This window comes from Balaenoptera ricei, chromosome 5, assembly GCF_028023285.1.
Source record: "Balaenoptera ricei isolate mBalRic1 chromosome 5, mBalRic1.hap2, whole genome shotgun sequence".
Lineage (NCBI taxonomy): Eukaryota > Metazoa > Chordata > Mammalia > Artiodactyla > Balaenopteridae > Balaenoptera > Balaenoptera ricei.
The window spans coordinates 109481153-109502690 of NC_082643.1; the positions used below are offsets into that span (position 1 = coordinate 109481153).

The 21538-nt window shown below is 36.9% G+C and overlaps 1 protein-coding gene across 1 annotated transcript in view; it reads left to right on the forward strand.

The window, feature by feature from the left end:
* The window catches only part of GSTCD (glutathione S-transferase C-terminal domain containing), a 142763-nt gene extending 122201 nt beyond the window's left edge, over nucleotides 1-20562 (forward strand). The window contains exons 9-12 of the mRNA XM_059923366.1: nucleotides 11642-11775; nucleotides 13680-13710; nucleotides 16804-16873; nucleotides 19898-20562. Of these exons, the coding sequence (XP_059779349.1) occupies nucleotides 11642-11775; nucleotides 13680-13710; nucleotides 16804-16873; nucleotides 19898-20034 (372 nt within the window). The 3' untranslated portion in view covers nucleotides 20035-20562. The remainder of the gene's footprint in view (nucleotides 1-11641; nucleotides 11776-13679; nucleotides 13711-16803; nucleotides 16874-19897) is intronic.
* Nucleotides 20563-21538: the final 976 nt, after the last annotated feature.

The window sequence follows — 21538 nt, forward strand, 5'->3', positions numbered from 1 at the left end:
TTATTTTTGAGTTATCTGTTTTTACTTTTTTCTATTTCACCCATAACAATTTTTAATATGATTGTTTATGATTCATCAGTGCTAAGTGCTTAATTACAAGCTCATTTCTAGTTATGTAATTAGAAGAAGCATATACAATTATAGAATGTAATTCAGTAACACTTTTGATGAATGATTTATGTAATCCTTGTTTTAAAGGGAAAGGAACTTGAGAAATTATATATTCTGCAAACACAATTTTTAAAAAATCATTAAGGCAATGAAGGACTTTCCAGGTGAAGTTGACAAATAGAGGTATTGCAACCCCCTTCTCCCCAAGAGAGATCAGACCCCCAAATAACAAAGAGAACAAGAACCAGAAAAATCATCCTCCATCTTTAATGAAACAATGTTCAAGATTCTATAACTTGAACTACAATATTTGAAGATAGAAAGCAGACTGACTGAAGAAAAAATTATTGAGTAGAGAAGAAGAAAATCAGACTTAAATGCTTGGGGAGAGGGAGGGTCAAGAGGGCTATCAGGAAGCAAGTCACTTTGCTCTCACAGAATCCCAGAAAATTTCAGGAATTCAGGATACCAGAAACCACAGAGGAAGGGTATAAGAAGGGGCTGGAATCGTGTTTAATTAAAAATTTTATTTAGAGACCCAGATTCCCACCACCACCTTGTGTAGGCAAGTAACTATTTCCCCCAACTCCTGCAAGAGACCGGAAGTTTATTCTATGAGAAAAGTGTAATAGAGACTCTCCAAGTATAGGGAGAGAAGGGTGAGAATGATGTGACACCGAAAATAAGAACTAAGTGCCCTTAATTCCAGAATTCCTTCAGAAGCCAGAATCATCTCCTCAATCAGAGATTAAAAGAGTCTCTTTACAGAATCAGAACTATCCCCAGAGAAAATACGATAGCTGTAATTTTTTTTAAAAAAGCCAGCTGGCCACCTGGTCACCCAGTCACTAAGGAAGCCCACCTTCAAGCCTTTCATTCAGACTTCCGATCAACTTTTTAGTGATTCACTCTTATATGAACTGACAACCAAGGAATATCAAAACGTGGAAAACTTCCAAAATAGAAGAGACCAAAGGAACAAACACAACGAAAGGAGAAATTAGAAAAGATATTGCATTAATGAAACAGGGATAGAATGAAAAAGAAAAACCATCAGAGAACAAGAACCATCAGAGCACAAGAAAGAACTTCTAAAAACATGTTAGCCAAAATAAAAAGCAAGTAGAAAATCTAAAAGATGAAGTGTAGGACATCACCTGAAAAAAACAGGACCAAAAAAAAAAGACATAGAGATAGGAGCTGAAAGAAGCTTTTTTTTTTTTTTCTCAAATAGAGATTTAGTCCATGAATCCAATACCTCAGTATTCTCAATAATAGGAGAACCAGAAAGAGAAAACAGATAAAATGGTGGGGAGGAAAATATCAAAGAACTAATATATGACCATGTGTCAGGATGTGTTTCTCTTGACTGAAAAAGCCCACTTAAAAAATGACCTAAAGCAAGGCACATTGTTGTGGGGGGAAAAGCATAAAAATTTTTTTAAAAAGGAGAAGTGTTGTGATAAAAAAAGAAGTTCCTAACAGCTTCCAAAGAGAAAAAAACAAAAGAGGTCACATAGAGAAAATCTGGAATCAAAATGCCGTCACAATTCTCAATAGCAACATGGAAAGCTAGAAGACAGTGAAGCGATGCCTTCAAAATTCTAAAGGAAAGTTTCCAACCTAAAATTTTATGCCTGACCAATCAATCAATCATGTATGAAAGTAATAAAGAAAATGTCTCAAGAAAATGTGCATAGTTATGTCAAAGTTGTGCTTCACTAAAATAAGAGAGTAGATAATAAAAAGGAATAAGTGGTATCTAATCAAGAGTGGGTGAAGAGAGTTCTTGGTACGATGGCAAAGGGAAGTCACAGGACCAGACAGAGCTAGGTAGCAGGCATAGAAAGCAGTGAGCCCATGTTTTACTAAAAGGTCAGGAGGCCCAGGAAAGATGTCTTCAGGAAAAAAAAAATGGAGCTGGCCAATTATTTGACAGTTTTCACACAATAGAAAATTTTACCATAGAGCATTTTATAGAACTTCTGTGCAGGGAAAGTCTTGGATGTTAAAAAAAAAAAAAAAAAAAATTGTACGGCACAATTAGTTTTGATTTGAAAGAGCAATATACATTTATTATATAGAAAAACAGAGATGGATTTCAGGAAAGAAAACCAATGAGTTGAAAAGCATTAGCTTTGGTCACCAAATTTTCTTTCGGGGTAGAGAAGTGTGTACAGAACAAGGAACTTTTTTTGTCATTACATGCCTTTTAGCATTATTTGAGCCATTACATGCCTTTTAGCATTATTTGAATTTTAAAGCCAATTACCTATAACATGATTGCGTGAAAGTTTTTAAAGAGGAGGAACAGGAGCGCACAACTGGGACCAAGCTTGCTTCTAAGATATCTGGTTAAGAATCCTTCTTTGAGAAGCAAAGGCTCAGAGCATGATTGGCTTGGGGCAAATTTAGAGATCGTTCAGTTCAACCTTCTCATTTTGTAAATATAAAAGTTGAGGCTCCACCTGGGGAAGAGGAACGTAGCAAGTTAATGTGAGAGCTGGGACTAGAATCCAGTCATTGACTTCCTGTTCCCTCCCCACATCTAAAGAAAGGAGTAAATGGGAACATAGAGAATTAGAATAACTTTTGGTGTCAGAGAGATTGAATTTAAATCTTGTCTTCATCATTTGTGACCTTGGACCAGCCACTTGGCCTTTTTGTAAAATGGGGAGTAACAACACCTATATGCATGGTTTGGACTAGGAAAAGGCTAATAAATGTTAAATGAATCTTTAAAAAGTAAACAAACAAACACCCCCAAGGGCAGGATGCCTAGTAGAGTCATAAATACATCGAGCAAAGCTTAGTTCTGGGGTGTGAACAAGGCACAGTCTTCCTATCTTTCAAAATATGTCTTACGTTAAAAATCAATACACACTCTTTACCGACATATATGTTCTTAGACCACATGTGTATCTTTACCAACATATATGTTCTTAGACTATATTGGTATCTTTATCAACGTATATTTTCTTAGAGAAGAATCAATCAGTTTGTCTAGAATCTTGCCTTGTTTTTTAGAAGCTGCCAGTTGAAAGACATTCTGAGAGTGAGTGATGATTAATTTTGTTTATTTACCACCACATATAGCAGAGATACGTGGATTGAGGTTTCCTGGCTGTTCGGTTATGTTTCATTGGCTTACGTCATAGGGTGTGTTACAGTTAAAACTTTTATGACATATAGATTAATTGAAGTAGAAATGTGAAGGAAAGGTCCTTAATTTATAGTCCGTGGATTCTACAGCATTTACTTAGATCAAAAATATTTACATTTACTTTGGAATATGCATTACCTTGGCCAATAGATAAGTTTACAATTCAATTTTTATCCTTTATTAGAATTCAGTGTGTGTACAGAGAACCACAATACCGAATTTTGGGGGTCAGTCAGTGAAACACTTGTTTGCTATGTTGTCAGCGAACCATTGATTAAATATGGGTGTTTTTCCACCAGCACATTAACCTTTATTAGATACTCATAGTTTATGTTTTGATACTCTTTCTACAGTTGTCAGATCTATCAGTGTGTATATTAATAAATCTATCCATTGTGTATTATATTACAAACTCTCTGGGTCGGATGCTTTAAATGTAATTAGAAATTAGATTTCATACCAGTTTCTGTAGATAGGAATGGTTTAAGAAAAAAATTTAGATGTATTTCTCTTCGTCCTTTCCATTGTTTGTCACTTCCTTTATGTGTAACCAGCACATATTCCATTCCTTCTTCTCTTAAATCAGTGGTGAACCTAAGAGTGATACCCAGAAATTCTTCATTAAAAAAGATGGTCTCTAAGCTTCCTTCCAGCTCCAAGTATGTTGGTCAGAGGAGGCATAGCATGATGTAATGGAAAGCCTGTGAGCTTTGGAGTCAGACCTGGATTCAGAGTTCATCTGGAATGTTTGCTGGCTAGGTGATCTTGTCATGTTATTGCAAGAGATAATAAGAGCTATTTAAAGTATTAAAAAATTTTTTAAAAGAATTAAATGATTAAATCAAGAAAAAATCTATGTAAAGATTTTGACATCTAGCAGACACTGCATACATGCTAGTCCCCTAAGGTGTTGTAATTCCAGAAGATAGTAGGACCAATGAGATGAATAAAATGAGAGGACGTATACAGTAGTCCCCCCATATCTGTGGTTTTGCTTTCCTCTGTTTCAGTTACCTATGGTCTGTCATGGTCCGAAAATATTAAATGGAAAATTCCAAAAAGAAACAGTTCATAAGTTTGAAATTATACACTCTCCTCCAACCAGCCCAGGACATGAATCATCCCTTTGTCCAGGGTTTCCGTGCTGTATACACTCTCCCCCTACCAGCCACCACCCCCATCCCCAGTATAGGAACAAGCATAGTACAGTTGATTGACCCTTGAACTACATGGGTTTGAACTGCATGGGTCCACTTATTTTTTTCAGTAAATACTACTGTACTACATGAGCTGTGGTTGGTTGAATCCACAGGTGCAGAACCATGGATAAGGAGGGCCAACTCTAAAGTTTTACTCAGATTTTTGGCTGCGTGGGGCGGGGGTGTTGGGGGAGATGTCAAAGACCCCAAACTCCGCATTGGTTAAGGGTCAGTATAGAGTTTGGTACTATCCCTGGTTTCAGGCATCCACTGGGGGTCTTAGAACATATCCCCTGTGGCTAAGGGGGGACTACTGTATTTGTATAGAGTAGTTATCTAGGATGGAAGACTCCAAACTCTCTGAGTTGGGGCCCTTAATTTGTTGTGTCACTTGGAACAAGTTACTTGACCTCTCTGGGCTTCAATTTCCTCATCTTAAAACAGTACCTACTTTAAGATATTTGTACACCCATGTTCATAGCAGCAGTATTCGCAATAGCTGAGGTGGAAGCAACCTAAATGTCCATGGATGGATGAATAGATAAACAAAATGTGGTACATATATATACAGTTGTCCCTTGGTATCCATGGGGGGTTGGTTTCAGGACCCCCTCATATACCAAAGTCCGAGGATGCTCAAGTGCCTTATAAAAAATGGCATAGTATCTGCATATAACCTACACACATTCTTTCATATATTGATACCTTAAATAATCTCTAGATTACTTATAATACCTAATAGAATGTAAATGTTATGTAAATAGTTGTATGTACAATGTAAATGCTATGTAAATAGTGGCTGGTGCATGGCAAATTGAAGTTTTGCTTTTTTGGAACTTTCTGGAATTTTTTTTTTAATATTTGCAGCTTGAGATTGACTGATCTGCAGATGTGGGACCTGCAGATATGAAGGGATGAGTGTATACAATGGAATATTATTAAGAAGTCCTATCAAATGCTACAACATGGATGAGACTTGAGGACATTATACCAAATGAAACAAGCCAGTCACAAAAAGACAAATACTGTATGATTCCATTATATGAAGTATCTAAGGTGGTCACATTCATAGAAACAGAAAGTAGAATAGTGGTTACCAGGGGCTGGAGGGAGGGAGGAAAGGGAAGTTGTTGCTCAACAGGTATAGAGTTTCAGTTTTGCAAGATGAAAAAATTCTGAAGGTCTGTTTCACAACGATGTGAATATACTTAACACTATTGGGCTGTACACTTATAACGGTTAAGATGGTAAGTTTTATGTTCTCTTTTTTTACGACAATAAAATAGGTAGAAAAAAATATATATATATAGTACCTACTTCATAGTGTTGTGCATTAAACAAGTAAATACATGTAAAGCACTTAGAATAAGCACTTAGCATTACTCAGGAATATTAAATTTATATTATTATTATTATTATCATTATTATCAGTATCACTCCATGTTTCATGAACATGCTTTCTACTGTTTGCCTCTGTGCTTCTTGCTCCTTTGCTTTTGGAATTCCTTTCTATCCTACAAGGCCCTCCTCAAACACCACCTCCTCCAGTTCACCATCCCTGATTTTTCCCCATCTGAATATCCCACTCCCTCCTTTGATGTTTCTATTTGTACTTTTTTAATGGCACTTAATGCATTCTGTCTTGTATGATACAGGTTTGGGTACTACTTGGATGCTGTTGGTGTGTAGTGTTTTACTCTTCTTTGTATCCCCTGTGAGTCACACATGTTAGCACATGAAATAACCAGAACTTTGTGAGTTGCTTAAACCTATACCATTTGCACATGAGTTAATTAATGTATTACATGATTTGGATTAAGTTGTCACTGTTGACAGAGCATCGAAAAGGGATCATATTTTTGACCTCTGTATTCCAAGCCACTACCATAATACTGATATATAGGAAATGCCCAGTGATTGCTGAATGAATTAATGAATGAACTGATTAATGAATCAATGAATTGTGCAGTTTCTAGAACTATTAATAATTATAGACCTTTAAAGATCAATAAGAAAGAATAACAAATTCCTCAACAAAATCACTCAACTTCATGTTGCTGCAGAAGCTCTCCATGCCACTTGTCTCATGATTTTTTTTTTTAGTGTATTTATTTTACTAAGGATTTAAATAAGATACAAAAATGGAAATGGTTGATGTGAATCTTAAGGCTTAATATCTATAGGTTTTCATCTGCATTCATTTTCTATTTCTGCTGTAGCAAATTACCACAAATTTGGCAGCTTAAAAATAACCTATATTATCTCAACATATAACAAATGTTATCTTAAAATAACATATTTCTGTCGGTCAGAAATCCAGGTGGACTCAACTAGTTTGTCTGCACCAGGTGTCATTAGGTCAAAATCAGCTGTTGACTTGGTTCGGCTCTTATCTGAAGTCTCTGAGGGAGTGGTCCCAGGACCATTCAAGTTGTTGGTAGAATTCAACTCCACGCAGTTATAGGACTAAGGTTCCCTTGCTGAGTCAGAGGGGAGTCGTTCTCAGGTTCTACAGCTACCCACACTCCCTGTCTCATGGCCTCCTTCACCATGAAAGCCAGCAATGGTGGGTCAAGTCCTTCTCTCTGACTTTTCTATTTCGTCTCTTGTTTCCTGCCTGAGAAAGTTCTTTACTTTTAAGGCCTCACATAATTAGATTGAGCCCACCCATGTAATCCAAAATAATCTTGTTATTTTAAGGTCCTTAATCTTAATTACATCTGCAAAAAATTCTTGCTGTGTTGACTGGATTCCAGGGATTAGGATGCAAACATCTTTAGGAGGTCATTCTGCCTGCCATACCATCCCTGTCTCTTTTTTTTTTTTTGCAATTTATTTGTTTACATAACCATGTCATTTGTCCTTTAGAGTTTCCTGCAGTGTGGATTTTGCTGATTTCATCCCCCTGGTGTTGTTTCACGTACTACCCTGTTCCCTGTATTGCCTAGAGATTGCTACTTAGGTCTAGACTGTAGCGACATAATCAGATCCAGGTTCACTTTTGGGATAAGACTACATCACAGGTGGTGGTGTGTTCTATCAGTAGGCCCATGTCTGGTTGTCTCTTGTGTAATGTGAGCAGCATTCATGGTCATTGCCCCAGCTCATTACTTCAATAAGGATTGCAAATTGCTGACATTCTATTTTAATATTCTGCCTTCATTTACTTTCCTTTATCAACTATTTGATTACACTGAGGTACAGTTCACATAGGAAAGGCCAGAGAAAACTTTATTATTTTTCTATATTTTCCAGTTTTCAAAGTGAATTGGTTATCTGCCAGAAGTGACCAGTTAGGCTTTTTTTTTTTTTAGTATAATTATTATTGACTCACCAATTTAATATTTGAAATGCTTCAATCCATTGATGTTACAGTTCTCATTCATGCTTAGATATTCCCATTGACTCCTGAGTGTTTTTGACAAGGCTTCAATGGTATCTGATAGCATCCATGCTTTCAGTATAACAAGATGTTCCAGCTCATCTTGTATATTTCCTGCCTCATGTCTGACATCAGCTATGTCTCCATGGAGCTCAAAATTCTTTTAAGAGCAGATGCTGTTATTTACCACAGTCTAGGTACTAGGGATGGTCATTGCTACTGGTTTGGTCTTTGTTTCTAGGCTTTTCAGTGATCTGAACTAGGCAATACCTTTTATTTATTTATTTATTTATTTATTTATTTTTTAAACAAAATCTTCATGGGTTCATACTGATACTTCCAACTTAAATTCAGCACTATGGGATTTTAACCTAACCTCACTTGTCTATCCTTATATTTTCTTCTATGCTAAAAAAAATTCTGTTTCCTAATGACATAGCATGTTTCTTACTTATTTTATCTCATAATATGCACATTAGAGTTCTAAAACAACAAACAGTAACAATGATTACTGAAAATAGTTTTGAGAATTTTTTTTTTGAGAATTTTTAAACATTATTTTTTATACAATAGCATCTTCCATAGCCATGTATATTCTTCATTACTTTTTTTTTTTTTTTTTTTTTTTTTTTTTTTTTTTTGGCTGAGTTGGGTCTTTGCTGCTGCGCGCGGGCTTTCTCTAGTTGCAGCGAGTGGGGGCCACTCCTCTCTGTGGTGCACTGGCTTCTCATTGCAGTGGCTTCTCTTGTTGCGGAGCATAGGCTCTAGAGCGCAGGCTCACAGGCCTAGTTGCTCCGCGGCACGTGGGATCTTCCCAGACCAAGGCTCGAACCCGTGTCCCCTGCATTGGCAGGTGGATTCCCAACCACTGCGCCACCAGGGAAGCCCTTCATTACTTTTTATAGCTGCTGAGTACTCCATTACATTTATTCTACCAGTGCTCTGTCAGTGGGAAATTGGCTTGTTTCCATTTTGTTGTTATTTCAAATATTGCCTCAACAAATAAATCTTTTTATATGTTTGTCAGTGTGTCCACTGGATAGATTTTATTACAAGTGAAAGCACAAATTACACGTAATTTTGCTGAATATTGTTAAGTTCTTCCTCCAAAGGGTTGTGACATTTTTGTATTCCCACCAGCAATATATGATGGTGTCTGTTTCCTCACAGTCTGGCTGATAGACTGTTATCAAATTTTAGGATTTTTTGCCACAGTAATAGGTGATCATTAGATAATTATCTTAGTATAATTTCAATAATTATTTCTCTTATTTTGAACAATATTGAACAACTTTGGTTTATGGCCTATTTGCATATTATTGTTCATGAATTGTCCAAATCTTTTGCCCATTTTACTGTGAGATTATTAGGCTTTTTCTTTATATTTAAAAGTCTGTTATATATTAGGGATATTAACCCTTTGCACTATAAATTGCAAATCTTTTTCTCTATCATTTGTCTTTTTACATATAATTTTTGGTTTTTGTCATTTGAAAGGGTTTTGGTTTTTTTTTTTTCATTTTTACTTTGACGTACTTATTAACCTTACCCCTTATTATGTGTGGACTTTCAGACATAGTTAGGAAATTATTTCCCACTCCCCTAGGTTATGGAGAAATTTACTCATGTCCTTTTATTTGTTAATTTGTTCTTGCATGTTAAATCTCTAACCCATTTGAAATTTATGTGTGGTGAGAGGAAAGGATCTAATTTTATTTTTTATAGAGCTATCAGGTTAACCCAACGTCACTTATTAAAAAGTCCATCTTGTCCCCAGTGGTTTGAAGTGCCACCTTTGTTGCATGTTAAATTTTTGTATTCATATGGTTCCATTCATCTATATCTCTCATCATTATTTGCCTGTTTTTTTCTGACCTGCGTTTGATGGCATGGAAATTAGGAGCACGTGATGCAATAAAACCTTTTAGACCTAATAAAATCCATCATGTAAATAGTTCTTAGAATTAGTTGTTTTGTTTAAATGAGGGAAATAAACTCACTCTTTAGCATGTAGCAAAAGGAATGTGAACCTAAGTAAAGAGAGATTTATAAAAATAAATTGTCAAAACTTTTCTTTAAGAGGGTTTCATGGGGAAGCAGCCTGATATGATTAACACTTGAGGTCAGGCTCTGGGTCAGGATCCCACCCTTCAGGAGCTGCTATGTTGTGAGCATGTTCTTCATTTCCCCGAGCTTTAGTTTCCTCACTTCTCAGATGGAGATAATAAAATCTTTCAGGGCTGTTGTGAGCACAGAAGGATCTGCGTACCGTCACCCAGCATAGCTGCCAACACATAAAGGGCACTAGGTGAGTGATGGTTCTCTTCTCTCTCCCTCCAGGGAAAAATGCATCTATAATTTTTACTATGAGGTTTTCTCCAGCTACTCATGAAAATAAGAACTAGCCCGATTTTTACCCTGCAAAGCTGGTTAAATAAAGGGGCAGATGAGAAATCAAGATTCTTTCATTCTCCAGTCGTTGGTGCTGCCTTCACTGGACAGCAGCCTGCCTAGGCTCTTTTTTCACAGTGAGACAGGAAAGGTGGTTGACAGCAGCCATAGGGATTGTTGACTTCTATGGAGGTGATGGAAGCCTGGTAGGAGGGGAGAATTCAGGAGCAGGGTTGAGAGCAGAGAGCTTGCTTTTCTCTTCTCGGTACAACTTTGTTTTTGGTTTTCCAGTTCAAAAGGTGAATCTGACTTATACTTAACATCCAGAAATTTCCAGAAAATCTCTTTGTCTTTACCCTAAAAGCGCCTCCTTACCCTGAAGTTGAGAGATTTGTGTCTAGAAAGAACAATTATTAACCAATACAATTTGCCTCTGTTCAGAATGAAATGGAGATCTGAGCATTTTTCCGACGAAATGCTTCATCTTTCAAGATCCCTACATCTGATTTTCTTTCAGTGTTCTAGTTTTCCTTATTTAGCCTAATAATTTTCACAATTGTCTACTTTAGATTGTAAAACAGTATAGATATATTTAAGGCATTTGTTCCAAAAACATGTTTTAAAATCATTTTAAAGTTATTTTTCTTTTCATGAATTATTGATGCGCTAATCATGACTTCAATCCGTAATGTTTTTCCTTTTTAAATAAACCCATTAAAAATATTTCATACAGTTCATCATTCAGTGTTAAGAATTGTAATTATATGAATATGAACAGGCGCTACATAAATATGATTTGATCAGTTTTAGACAACACTGATTAGAGTCTATTCAGACAGCATTTGAAATACTGTTTTCAAATACACTTCTATTTAATCTTTGCAACAGCTTTGTCAGTATTATTAACCATAGTTTATGGTTGAGGAGACTGAGGCCCAAAGAAGTTCAATTTTAAGCAGCCCAGGATCATACAGCCAGTTGCAGTTCTGGACTAGAAATTCTGATTCCAATGTAGAGTTCTTGCCGCAGTGCTACAGCTGAACTAAATTTTCAATCAGCAAGAGCATTAGTTTAGACATGCATACATATTGAATTCTCCATATTTAACATGACATAAGATTTTCCACTGAATGAATCCTGTGCTTCATTACAAATGTTCCATTTGTAATCTTTCAACCTCTTGCTTAATTTTCTTAATTAATATGGATAGCTAATTAGTCCTTTGGTATGTCCAAATGAGAACTATTTAAACTACTATGAAATAATATTCTGGTAACTTGAAACCTCTTAAGGAACAGTCCTCACAAAAGGTTTTTTTTTTTTTTTTTTAATGGCACAAGGTAGCACTGTTAGTTAAAAAAGAACTTAGTGCTGAGGTCTGGTTTTGTTTTCCAGGTGGCGTTGCATGCTTGTGGAGTGGCAACAGACATGGTGATTGAGCACTGCATCAAAACACGGGCTTCCTTTGTCACGTGCCCTTGCTGTTATGGTTTCATTCAGAACACCTCAAAGTTTAATTTTCCAAAAAGGTGAAATCTTGTATTCTGCCAAAGGCACCAATATGGGTATTAAATCGGTACACAAAACTCATTTGGTATAAAGTTGCAAGGAGGTTTCAGTTTTGAGCTCATTTCCTTTTTCCACAATGGCAAGTGTTGTTTATAAGCTGTATAAGGAAGAGAGGATCTCCTCCATGTCTGCCCTTGATTTTTTCTCCTAAATCCAGCTCTTGCTGAAATCCAGAAGCGAGTGTATCCAGGAGTCAGCTGACTGGAAGTCTGCCAGCTTCAGCACTTCTCTGTGTGCTTCTAAATGGAAATCATCACCTATGAGAGGCAGTAGGTGTAGTGGTTAAGTGCTTAGGACCTGGAAGTATTCCACCTGGATGCAAGTATTGACTCCTCATGCTTTTGTAAATTGTTTCACCTGAGGCAATCTACTCAAACTCTTTGCCTACATTTTCTCATCTACAAGAGGGGGATTATAATAGTAACTACCTCAAGGTTTGTATGAGAATTGAATGATATACATGTAAATCACTTAGAAGTGGCACAGAGTGAGCACTCCATAAATGTGAGCTGTTGCTAACTACAGCAGTAACAGTAGTAGTTCTAAATTCTGCCCGCGGGTGGTGGTGGTGAACCTGCAAGCTCAGTGGCCATTTTTACAGTCCTCCTTATCCCACATAGAAAAGGGAGACATTTTAATTCTCACCACTTTCACTCAACCTAGTGGAGGGCCATTCTTGGTGTTTATGACATCTCACTCTGACTTATAGTTACGGAGAATCCAGCTGATCATTTTAATTATAGGAGAGATTAAATATGGAAAGTCTATCCTATCATGTGTCAAAAAAGACTTCTTGATCATTTTCATCATTGCTTTTAAGAAACCTTTGAAATTTCCATTTGAATTTGTACTTAAGAGCTTCTAAGTAATTTAAAATAAAGTAAAAATAATAGCCTTCTTTTTCTTTATTTCATTATTTTGTTCTTTCCTACAACTTGCAACTGTTGAGAGAAAAACAAAGGATCTATGGAAAAGCAAAAGATAAAATATAATTTGAGGGTTATTGAATACTTGAAATTTTATTTTATTCTAAATCTATACAGATAAAAAGTGTAGTTTACAACCCATCAAGAAATTTGTAAGTCTAGCACTATAAAGATTCTTAAGAATGGTAATTTGAGTTGTTCAGCCTGCAATCTCACTTAACTGATTTTAAAGTCTCAATTTAGGGACTGTCAGCTTTTTCACATCTCTGTAGATTTACTGACATTTGCCCCCTTTGTCATTAGAGGACCACTCCCAGGTCACTATCCCTTTGCCCTCATCACCCTAGGGCCAGGTGCCAGACAACTAAGGACAGCCCCTGTGCTGCAGAACCTGCTGACATTGTTCACACCGGCCAGTCCTAAGCTTGATCACTCTGCCCTGCCATTCCTTCCCATGGAATACGTAATAAAGGCTATAGACCATGTTTTACCCCACTGATCAACCGGGTGCTTCCCCATGTGACCCTGTATGACATGGCTTGCCCCCTCTTCTTGGGAGCTGTGAATAACGAACTTTCTTTTCAGTGGCAGTCCTCTCCTGATTTGTCGGCCTCACCACACCTGAATAACGATAAAACCTACATTTTAAAGTGCCTGAATCTGTGTGCACCCATGTGGGGAAGAGAAAAAAGTTACACTTCTCTAATAGTGTAAACAATCTTTGAAAGAAATTCTTTAAAATTAATTACATACCGATGGTATACTTTTGTCTTTTTATAAAGATATTTCAAACTGGCATAGTTTTTAGTTCAGGACAGTATTATATACTCTTCAGATAAAATACATATTTTTGTTAATAATTTAAATTCTTCAAGACTATTTCTACTCTTAATCTTTGGTATTTAAAATGAGTAATTCCTTTCTGTTTTCTATTTCAGTGAACAATTCAAGAAAACTTTATCATACAAGGTAACTTTAAAAAGATCTAGATGTTTTCCTCATATACTTCTTTTTTTTAATTTATTTTATTTTTGACTGCGTTGGGTCTTTGTTGTTGCACGCGGGCTTTCTCTAGTTGTGGCAAGCGGGGGCTACTCTTCGTTGTGGTGCGCAGGCTTCTCATTGCGGTGGCTTCTCTTGTTGCGGAGCACGGGCTCTAGGTGCACGGGCTTCAGTAGTTGTGGCCCGCGGGCTCTAGAGCACAGGCTCAGTAGTTGTGGCGCATGGGCTCAGTTGCTCCGCGGCATGTGGGATCTTCCCGGACCAGGGCTCGAACCCGTGTCCCCTGCATTAGCAGGCAGATTCTTAACCACTGTGCCACCAGGGAAGCCCCCCTCATATACTTTTTATTCCTTCTTTATTTTCCCTCTCAAATTTGTAATGGAGTATATAATCTACAGTTATACTTGAATTACTCGTGAACATCTAATACGGATTTTTTTTTCTTGTTGGCAAATCAAGATTAATCTTCAAGTAGTTGACAAGATTTGTGAAAGGTCTGAGAGTTTACCCGACTCACAAGCTAACAAGTTAGCCTGCCACAGTTTCATGGATGCTGGCAGAAGATAGGAAACTCCTGAGTCAGAGACAAAGGATAGAATTGCTCACAGCAGTAGGAGTAGCCAGACTATCATCATTTTTACACTGACTCTCCGAGGCCCAGTTCCCACAGGACAGCACAAACAGGGCCAGCTGACACCTACATATATACAGTGAGTTGCATTATAGGGGAGGAAACCTGAGTTTAGGAAACTCAAAATGTTTTAAGATGTAGTCTTTAAGTAAGCATGCCTCCCCTTTTCTCTAGAGGGAGACACTGTATAGTTTCCAAGGCCATTCACTATACAAATGTCTTTGAAAAGATAATCTGGAACAGAGGCCAATTTTTCTGTAAAAGGTAAGATAGTAAATATTTTAGGCTTTGCTAGCCACTTGCAAATCTCCCACATACTCTACATTGTCCTTGTTATTGTTTTTATTGGTTTACAGCCCTTTAAAAATGTAAAAGCCATTCTTAACTTTCAAGCCATACAAAAGCAGTTCATAGGCTAGATTTGGACAATGCGTAATAGTTTGCCAGCCCCTGGTCTGGAACAAAGACAGTGCCTCTGCTCACAAGATGTGAAGAAACACAAGAGACCCACAGAGAATTGTCTTCCAGCGGTAGTCACAACATTACATAGTTTTGAGTCACCAGTCTGAGCAAAAAGTAAATAAACAAAAACCAAAAACTAGACCTTTGTTTTTAATCCCTCCTTGAGTGATGCTAGGTAAAGCAAACTCTAAGAGGGTATATGGGAAAAACCTAGGGCAGTGAGGAGGTAGGGTGCCACAGCCTCACTGGCTGGGGAAAAAATGTAAACTTTCTAGAGTTGGGAGAGGTGGGACACCCAGGCTCTTTCAGAGAGCATAAAACTCCCTGGTACCTCCGTTCATCTTTATCTCCTCTTTCTCCCACACCCCCCAGAGCTGCTTGGCTCCCCGCCTTTTGAGTGTCTTAGGTGTAAATGCTCTACAGAGAAGTCTTAACCTCTCGGGTGCTATTGCAAGGTGGTATCTCAGTATCTCTTAACCATGGTGGGTGGAGTGGCAAGCAGAACTAAATGGACCTAGTGCCCAGATATCTTGAGAGTCACTTTGGAGGTATTTTTCTCCATAGTTCAATTTAGGCAGCAAGCCTTTACTGAGTACCTACTATGTGCCTTCCCCTTTCAGAATTTAACTTCTACTGGGGAGAACACTTACACAACTAATTCCAATAAAATATGATGAGACTTATCAGGACAAGGGAAACAAACCTCATCTGAGGTTGTGATTGCCTTGACATTACCTTTACTTAAAGTGAACCTTAACTTACAAACATGAGGACAAAGAGCATGCTTTTCTTCAAATTATATCATTCTAAATTCTTTGGTCTCTTTATGCCAGTTCACGGGAGCTTAATAAATGTTATTCATTCGAATCATTTTATTAGTATCCTACCCATTGCCACTAAATTTTATAGTGACCATTAAAGAAGTTGTTTTTTTTTTTAGAGTTGAGACAAAAGTAACCCTTCTAAAAGAACCAACATCACACAATCACTTATTTAATAAGGTAATCAGAATAACCTTATTTAAAAGTTGAGACAAAAATAACCCTTCAAAAAGAACCAACATTGCAAATCACTTATTTAATAAGGTAATCATGATAACCTTATAAAAAAATGTAGGCCTCAAATTGAACGTACAAAAGACCAAGGAGACAAATGATTGATCTGAGTTCAACACCGTGTGCTAAGCTGACAGGTGAGATCATTTACACACTTGGAAACTGCAGCTGTTCTGAATGAACAGTTGTCACGGGAGCACTGCAGTCGTCTCAACTCGAGTGATCACTCACCTTGGGCTGCTTGCAGATCTAAGAGTGCAGTGCAGACTCGTCACCTCTCTGTCCCTTTAAAGCCTTGTTCTTTGCATTAATCTAATCTTTCCTAAAATTGTAATGCACCTCCTGCATCCTTCTGGAGTGGGAGGAGGGAGTGGGCCAGCCTCCTCTCCTCTGAAGGGACGGAGTGAATGGAAGGGTCCAGCCAAGCAGAAGAGGAGCCAGCACCCTGCTGGGGATGTGGGAGAACTGCAGAGGCCACAGTAGTGATCTTCTGTAGTACTTCCCTTCCTTCTCCTAGTGGAGGCAAAGCCACTTAGAATGTCTTCTTGGAGCCATGTTCCTGAGACTCAAATTTTATTCAAAGGAAAATATAAGTGACTTTTAGGTCTTTTAGTTTAACACATTATAACCACAAAATTGTAAGCATATTTTGGCTAAAAGCAGCTGGTTAAAGAGCCCTGAGGACCTTCCATGCATCTGTTCTTAAGAACTATATCTGAAGAACAGTCTACTTGAAAGGAGAAAAAGTTATTGAGTACCATTTTCTGAAAATGTGTTTCTTTCAAAAATACTATTTGTGTAGCACTTTGTGCAGTTAAACAATGTAGAGTTCCAGAAAAAGGAGTTAGTTTTTTGTTTTTTAATTTTGAAGCAGATTTAAATAAAGCTACAGTCTATTGCTTTTTCTTTTAGGAACACATGATTCTATGCAGATTTGCAGATCAGACAGCTGTCCAGCTTCCACCCCAACGAAGGCTCATAGGTATGTGTTTTCACAGAGCAGCTGTTGAGTAGATTATGTACAAGATGCCTAGGAATCAATGGACCAACTCTATACAGGAAAATAGGGAACCTCTATTTTGTCCATTTATCAACAAGGCACTAAAGTTTGTTTTTCCCAGAAAAAAAAAATCTGCCTTGAAAAGGGCTCTAACTATAACAATATTTTGTCCCATTTTTGTCAACATTAATACTTTCAAATGTATTTTCAATGTTTGTACATTAAGTAGAATTATTATGTTAAATTTCTTATTGTTACAAAGAAACTGAAGAATCTATCAAAAGCCATAGAAGAAAATACTAAAGATGGAAAAATCAGCTGTGCATGCCAAAATTGATATATTATAAAATGTATAAACAAGGATGATAATGTTTTCTTTTCAGAAAAAAGTATACTTGTATATTATTAATCATAGACCAATTTATTTGACATTTGTAATATTAAACATTACCTAACTTAGAAGAAAAATAGCATTGCAAGTTTAAGTAATGAATTTATCCAAGACTTTGCTTTAGAAAAGGTAATCACATTTGGAAGGATAATAGCAGCTAACAGCTATTGCACATTTAAGCTCTGAGCTAAATCTCCTCCACCCATGATCTCAATAAATTCTTATAAAAATAATTATGGAGTATGTGCTGTTGTTTACATTTTACGGATGGGAGAGCTTGCCCAGGATCCTTCAGCTGGTGGATGGTGAAGCCACACTGTAAACCCTAATTATTTGATTCCAGACATAAAGCTCCATTTTTGCAATGACCCCCAATGATAGAGTCACATCACTGGAAAGTCAGGTTCCAAAATTAGGGCTTAACATGATTGAATAAAGTCAAAACTAACCTTAAAAATTATTCAGAAAAGCCCCGCATTGGAGACCATCATGATATAGTGGAAAACAGATTGCTGTTTCTTTGGCTCAGCACCAGGTGTAGTAATTAGCTTGCATTCAGGGACCATGTTGTATGAGAAATAGTTACCTTTAAACTGTAAACTCAAGGTCAGCATAGCAAGATAATCACAGTTGGAGAGGCATTTGAGACCTGAGTCTGAAGGAACAAGTGATTTCCTTCTTTTTCTACACCCTGGAGCATAAACATACGGAAGAAGCTTGCTCTTTCCTGCATGCAACCTCTTTCATTCTTTCCCTCTTCCTCCTCTTTTTCCCATTCCCAACATTTTGAGTAGTTGAATGCACAGTTGAATCTATATATAGAGAGAGGTATAATTTACATATGTGTGTGTGTGTGTGTGTGTGTATATCAAGTTACATTTGCTACAACTCCACTAGAGTCAATGAAGGCATAATTGGTGTGATGGATGGGGGTGTATATGTTGATGTTTTAGGCATCAAACCAGAAAGGAGTGGCTGGGAGGGAAATTGCTAGAGTGGAGGAGGAGGAGCATTTGGCAAGATCGCTGGCATGAAGTGAGGGAAAGTCAGGTTCAAAGTCACAGACTCCATGAAATGTCTACATCTATTCTTTGAATCATACTTTTGTTCTGTGAACATTTTAGGAAGCTTCCCAGACCCCGAAAGGTAGACTACCAACAACTGACTTTCAGTTTTGAAGACACTTCTTCAACATGTAAAAACATGAGACTCTTCTACATAATGCAAAAGGAAAAATTAACTGGACTGGGGTCAAAGGCAAGGGTAAATGAGCTGCAGTGTAAACCCAGGGTGGGTACTGAAGGAATGTAGAGCATCCCATTCTGACAGAGAATGTTTCATTTTAAATTGAAAGGTAGGTAGGGTGGAGGGGGGGACATTTACAGATGTCTTAAAGGAGGAACAATATTTTAAGGAAAAAAAGAATGTCAGCCATGCAGCTGTTGATGAAGAGGGGGCCATTTAGCCTAAATAGAATCCTAGACATCTCTTTTTATATCGTTTCTATCGCAGTTCATCCTTTTTGGCATGGGGCCTTTTAGGGGAAATGTACAACATATTTTAAATCTGAATCTTTCGTTGTCAATTTCTTACCTACTGATTTCACCTTCCACTGTTTTTCTGGGAGGATTCATCTGTCTTCCACAGAAGAACTTTCCTATTTCAGTTACGTCTTTACTTTTAAAGCTGTTTTAGCTTAGCAATTTCTGCTGTCATTCAAATAAATCATTTTAAAATAATGTATAGGAATTATTATAATTATTGAGGAAAAAATGGAACGAATGAAGTTCTGCATAGTCAGTAACCTTTTTCCAAGAAGATGAAAAAGTTTATATATTGAATTTAAAGAAATTGAAAGTGTAAAAGTAAACCTTAGCTTTGAATATTTTCAACCCCAAATCAGTTTTTTTTCCTTTGAAATAGAAGTTTGCATTTGCCAAAGGACACAAAATAACTGCTTTGCTTGCCAGTCAAGTTTCCTCTTTTGTTTTCCAAGATTAGAAAGAAAATTGAATTACCGCTATTTCATAAGGGTACAGGAGCTCTATTAAATTAAGATTATATTACACTCAACATTACACATCCACCTGAAATAATCAGCACACAATTGAGAATTTTCTCAAATATTTTCTATTATTTCTTCATTGTCCTAAAAACTCCATGTGCAAAATGTAATATGTCTTTCAGGTATCCCTTTGTCTGGATGTTATTTTAGACATTCTTAAAGACAGATTTTTTTTTTTTTTTTTTTTACAATATTGCAGATAATGTATTTTCATAGAGCATGAAGAGGAAAGGTGTTAAAATGGATTTTTAACCAAAATGGGAAATGGAATCTGTAGTTTTTATTTGAGATTTATTTATAAATACATTTTTAAAGGTTAACATTCTTTAAATTACTAGCAGAAACAAATCTGTGAAATGTCGTATATTTGTAATTGTCTTCTGTCCATACTGATCAAGAACTAAATCGAAAGAGACGGAACAGGACTTGGGGGCAAACATCATTCTGCATCGTACTCGTAGATTTTGTCGTTGTATAGAGTCCCTTAAACAAATTGAAGCTGCACTGTTAGCTGAAGGGTGTCTCATGATACCATTTTACTGTATTTCAGGAAAACAGTGCATGTTCCTGGTGGATCTGGATCGAGCAAGAGCTGCAGAAGAATGTGGCTACTCCATCCAAGTGATATCCATGGAGCCAGAGAGCTGCTCTCCCAAAAATAACATGATCGTGGGAGTCCCCATTTAGCATGAGATATTCCACGTTTGATGTTTTGCCATCCGTCTCTGTGATGAAAGCCCAGTGGCATTCAGGAGGGTCTTGGCATAACTAGGAGACAGCATTAGCCATCTTGAACCTATTGTGCTCAGGAAAGAACACAGCAGGAAAGTCTTGGAGGAAGGCTGCCTGCAAAGTGTCACAAATGCTCTTGTAATTGTGATTAAAGGACTGCTGGTTTTCATAGTGAGAATCCCCTGAAGCCTCAGCTGCCAGCAGAGTGATACTCACGAGAGGAGTTTCCGTTACTGGAATAACGATTTCTCTCTCAGTTCGCAGCTTTTCTGATCTTGCCAGTGTGGGGTTCAGTTCAAAAGAATGTACTTGCAGCCTTAAAATCATTTAGAGATTCAAGTGGAGACCAAAACTAGACTCAGTGGGGTTTGTTGGTTGGTTGGTTGGTTGGTTTTTTATATTTTTAGCAATTGTACTTTTTAAATAATTTTTTCAAAAATCTAGTCAGATAGTTACAGTATGCTTATATTTTTAAGCCGGGGTGAGTTGGACTTAGGTATCATTTCATATACTCCTTTTAAAGATATTTCTCATAAATTACCAAATAAGATCATTGCTGGTTCAAACATTTTATATGAAGATATTAAATAATTTCAGTAAATTTCCCATTACAGGAACATGTAATTTGGACTTAAATTCTAACTAATCAGTAAATACATTGATTTATTAATTCAAGTCAATAAATAATTGTCGCAGATCCATTATTTTCAAAATCCTGACCTAGATTTGTCTAAGGATACAAAGATGAGTTGCAACAGACACAGTGCCTTGCCTGTAAAAGTAAATCATGTACAAGAGAAAGGTTCATGAATTAGTTAAGTTCTTTACATCATAATATAATGTATGGTCACAGGATTTGTTTTTCAGACACCAATCATTTTTTATTTTTATTTGTTTATTTTTTTTTTTGGTAAAACGTACTGAGTATAAATTGCAGGTGGAAGGAGTTGGAGTATGGAAGCTTATTTGAGTAGTTCTCTCCACCCAAATTGTCCTTATTCCACCAGCCAAAGTTTTTAAAACCAGATGGCAGGTCTTTTCTCACATGCTGCTAATTATTTTTTACGTGTCCTGGGTTATTCCACTTGAGATAAGATTTATTTCATCAATTTTGATGTTTTCAACCCCCCGTATGACACATATCATGAGGAGAAAGGGCTTTAATAAATAACTCTTTCATCACTGTGGATTAAAATACAGGAATAATTTATAAAGGGGACGGGGGTTTGAACTCTTGCTTTCTGGGATAAAATTAAAGAAAAGAATTAAGCATCCGCCCTGAGTATCTTAGTCATTTGCACCTATACACACACCATGCTCTTTTATCCAGGGCTTTCTTTTTCAATTGAGGAAAAATTTACAGCCAATAAAAATAGCAGATTTTAAGTGTTCAGTTTGAGAAGTTTTGACAACTGTATATACTCATGCAACCACCACCAGAAATAAGATATAGAATATT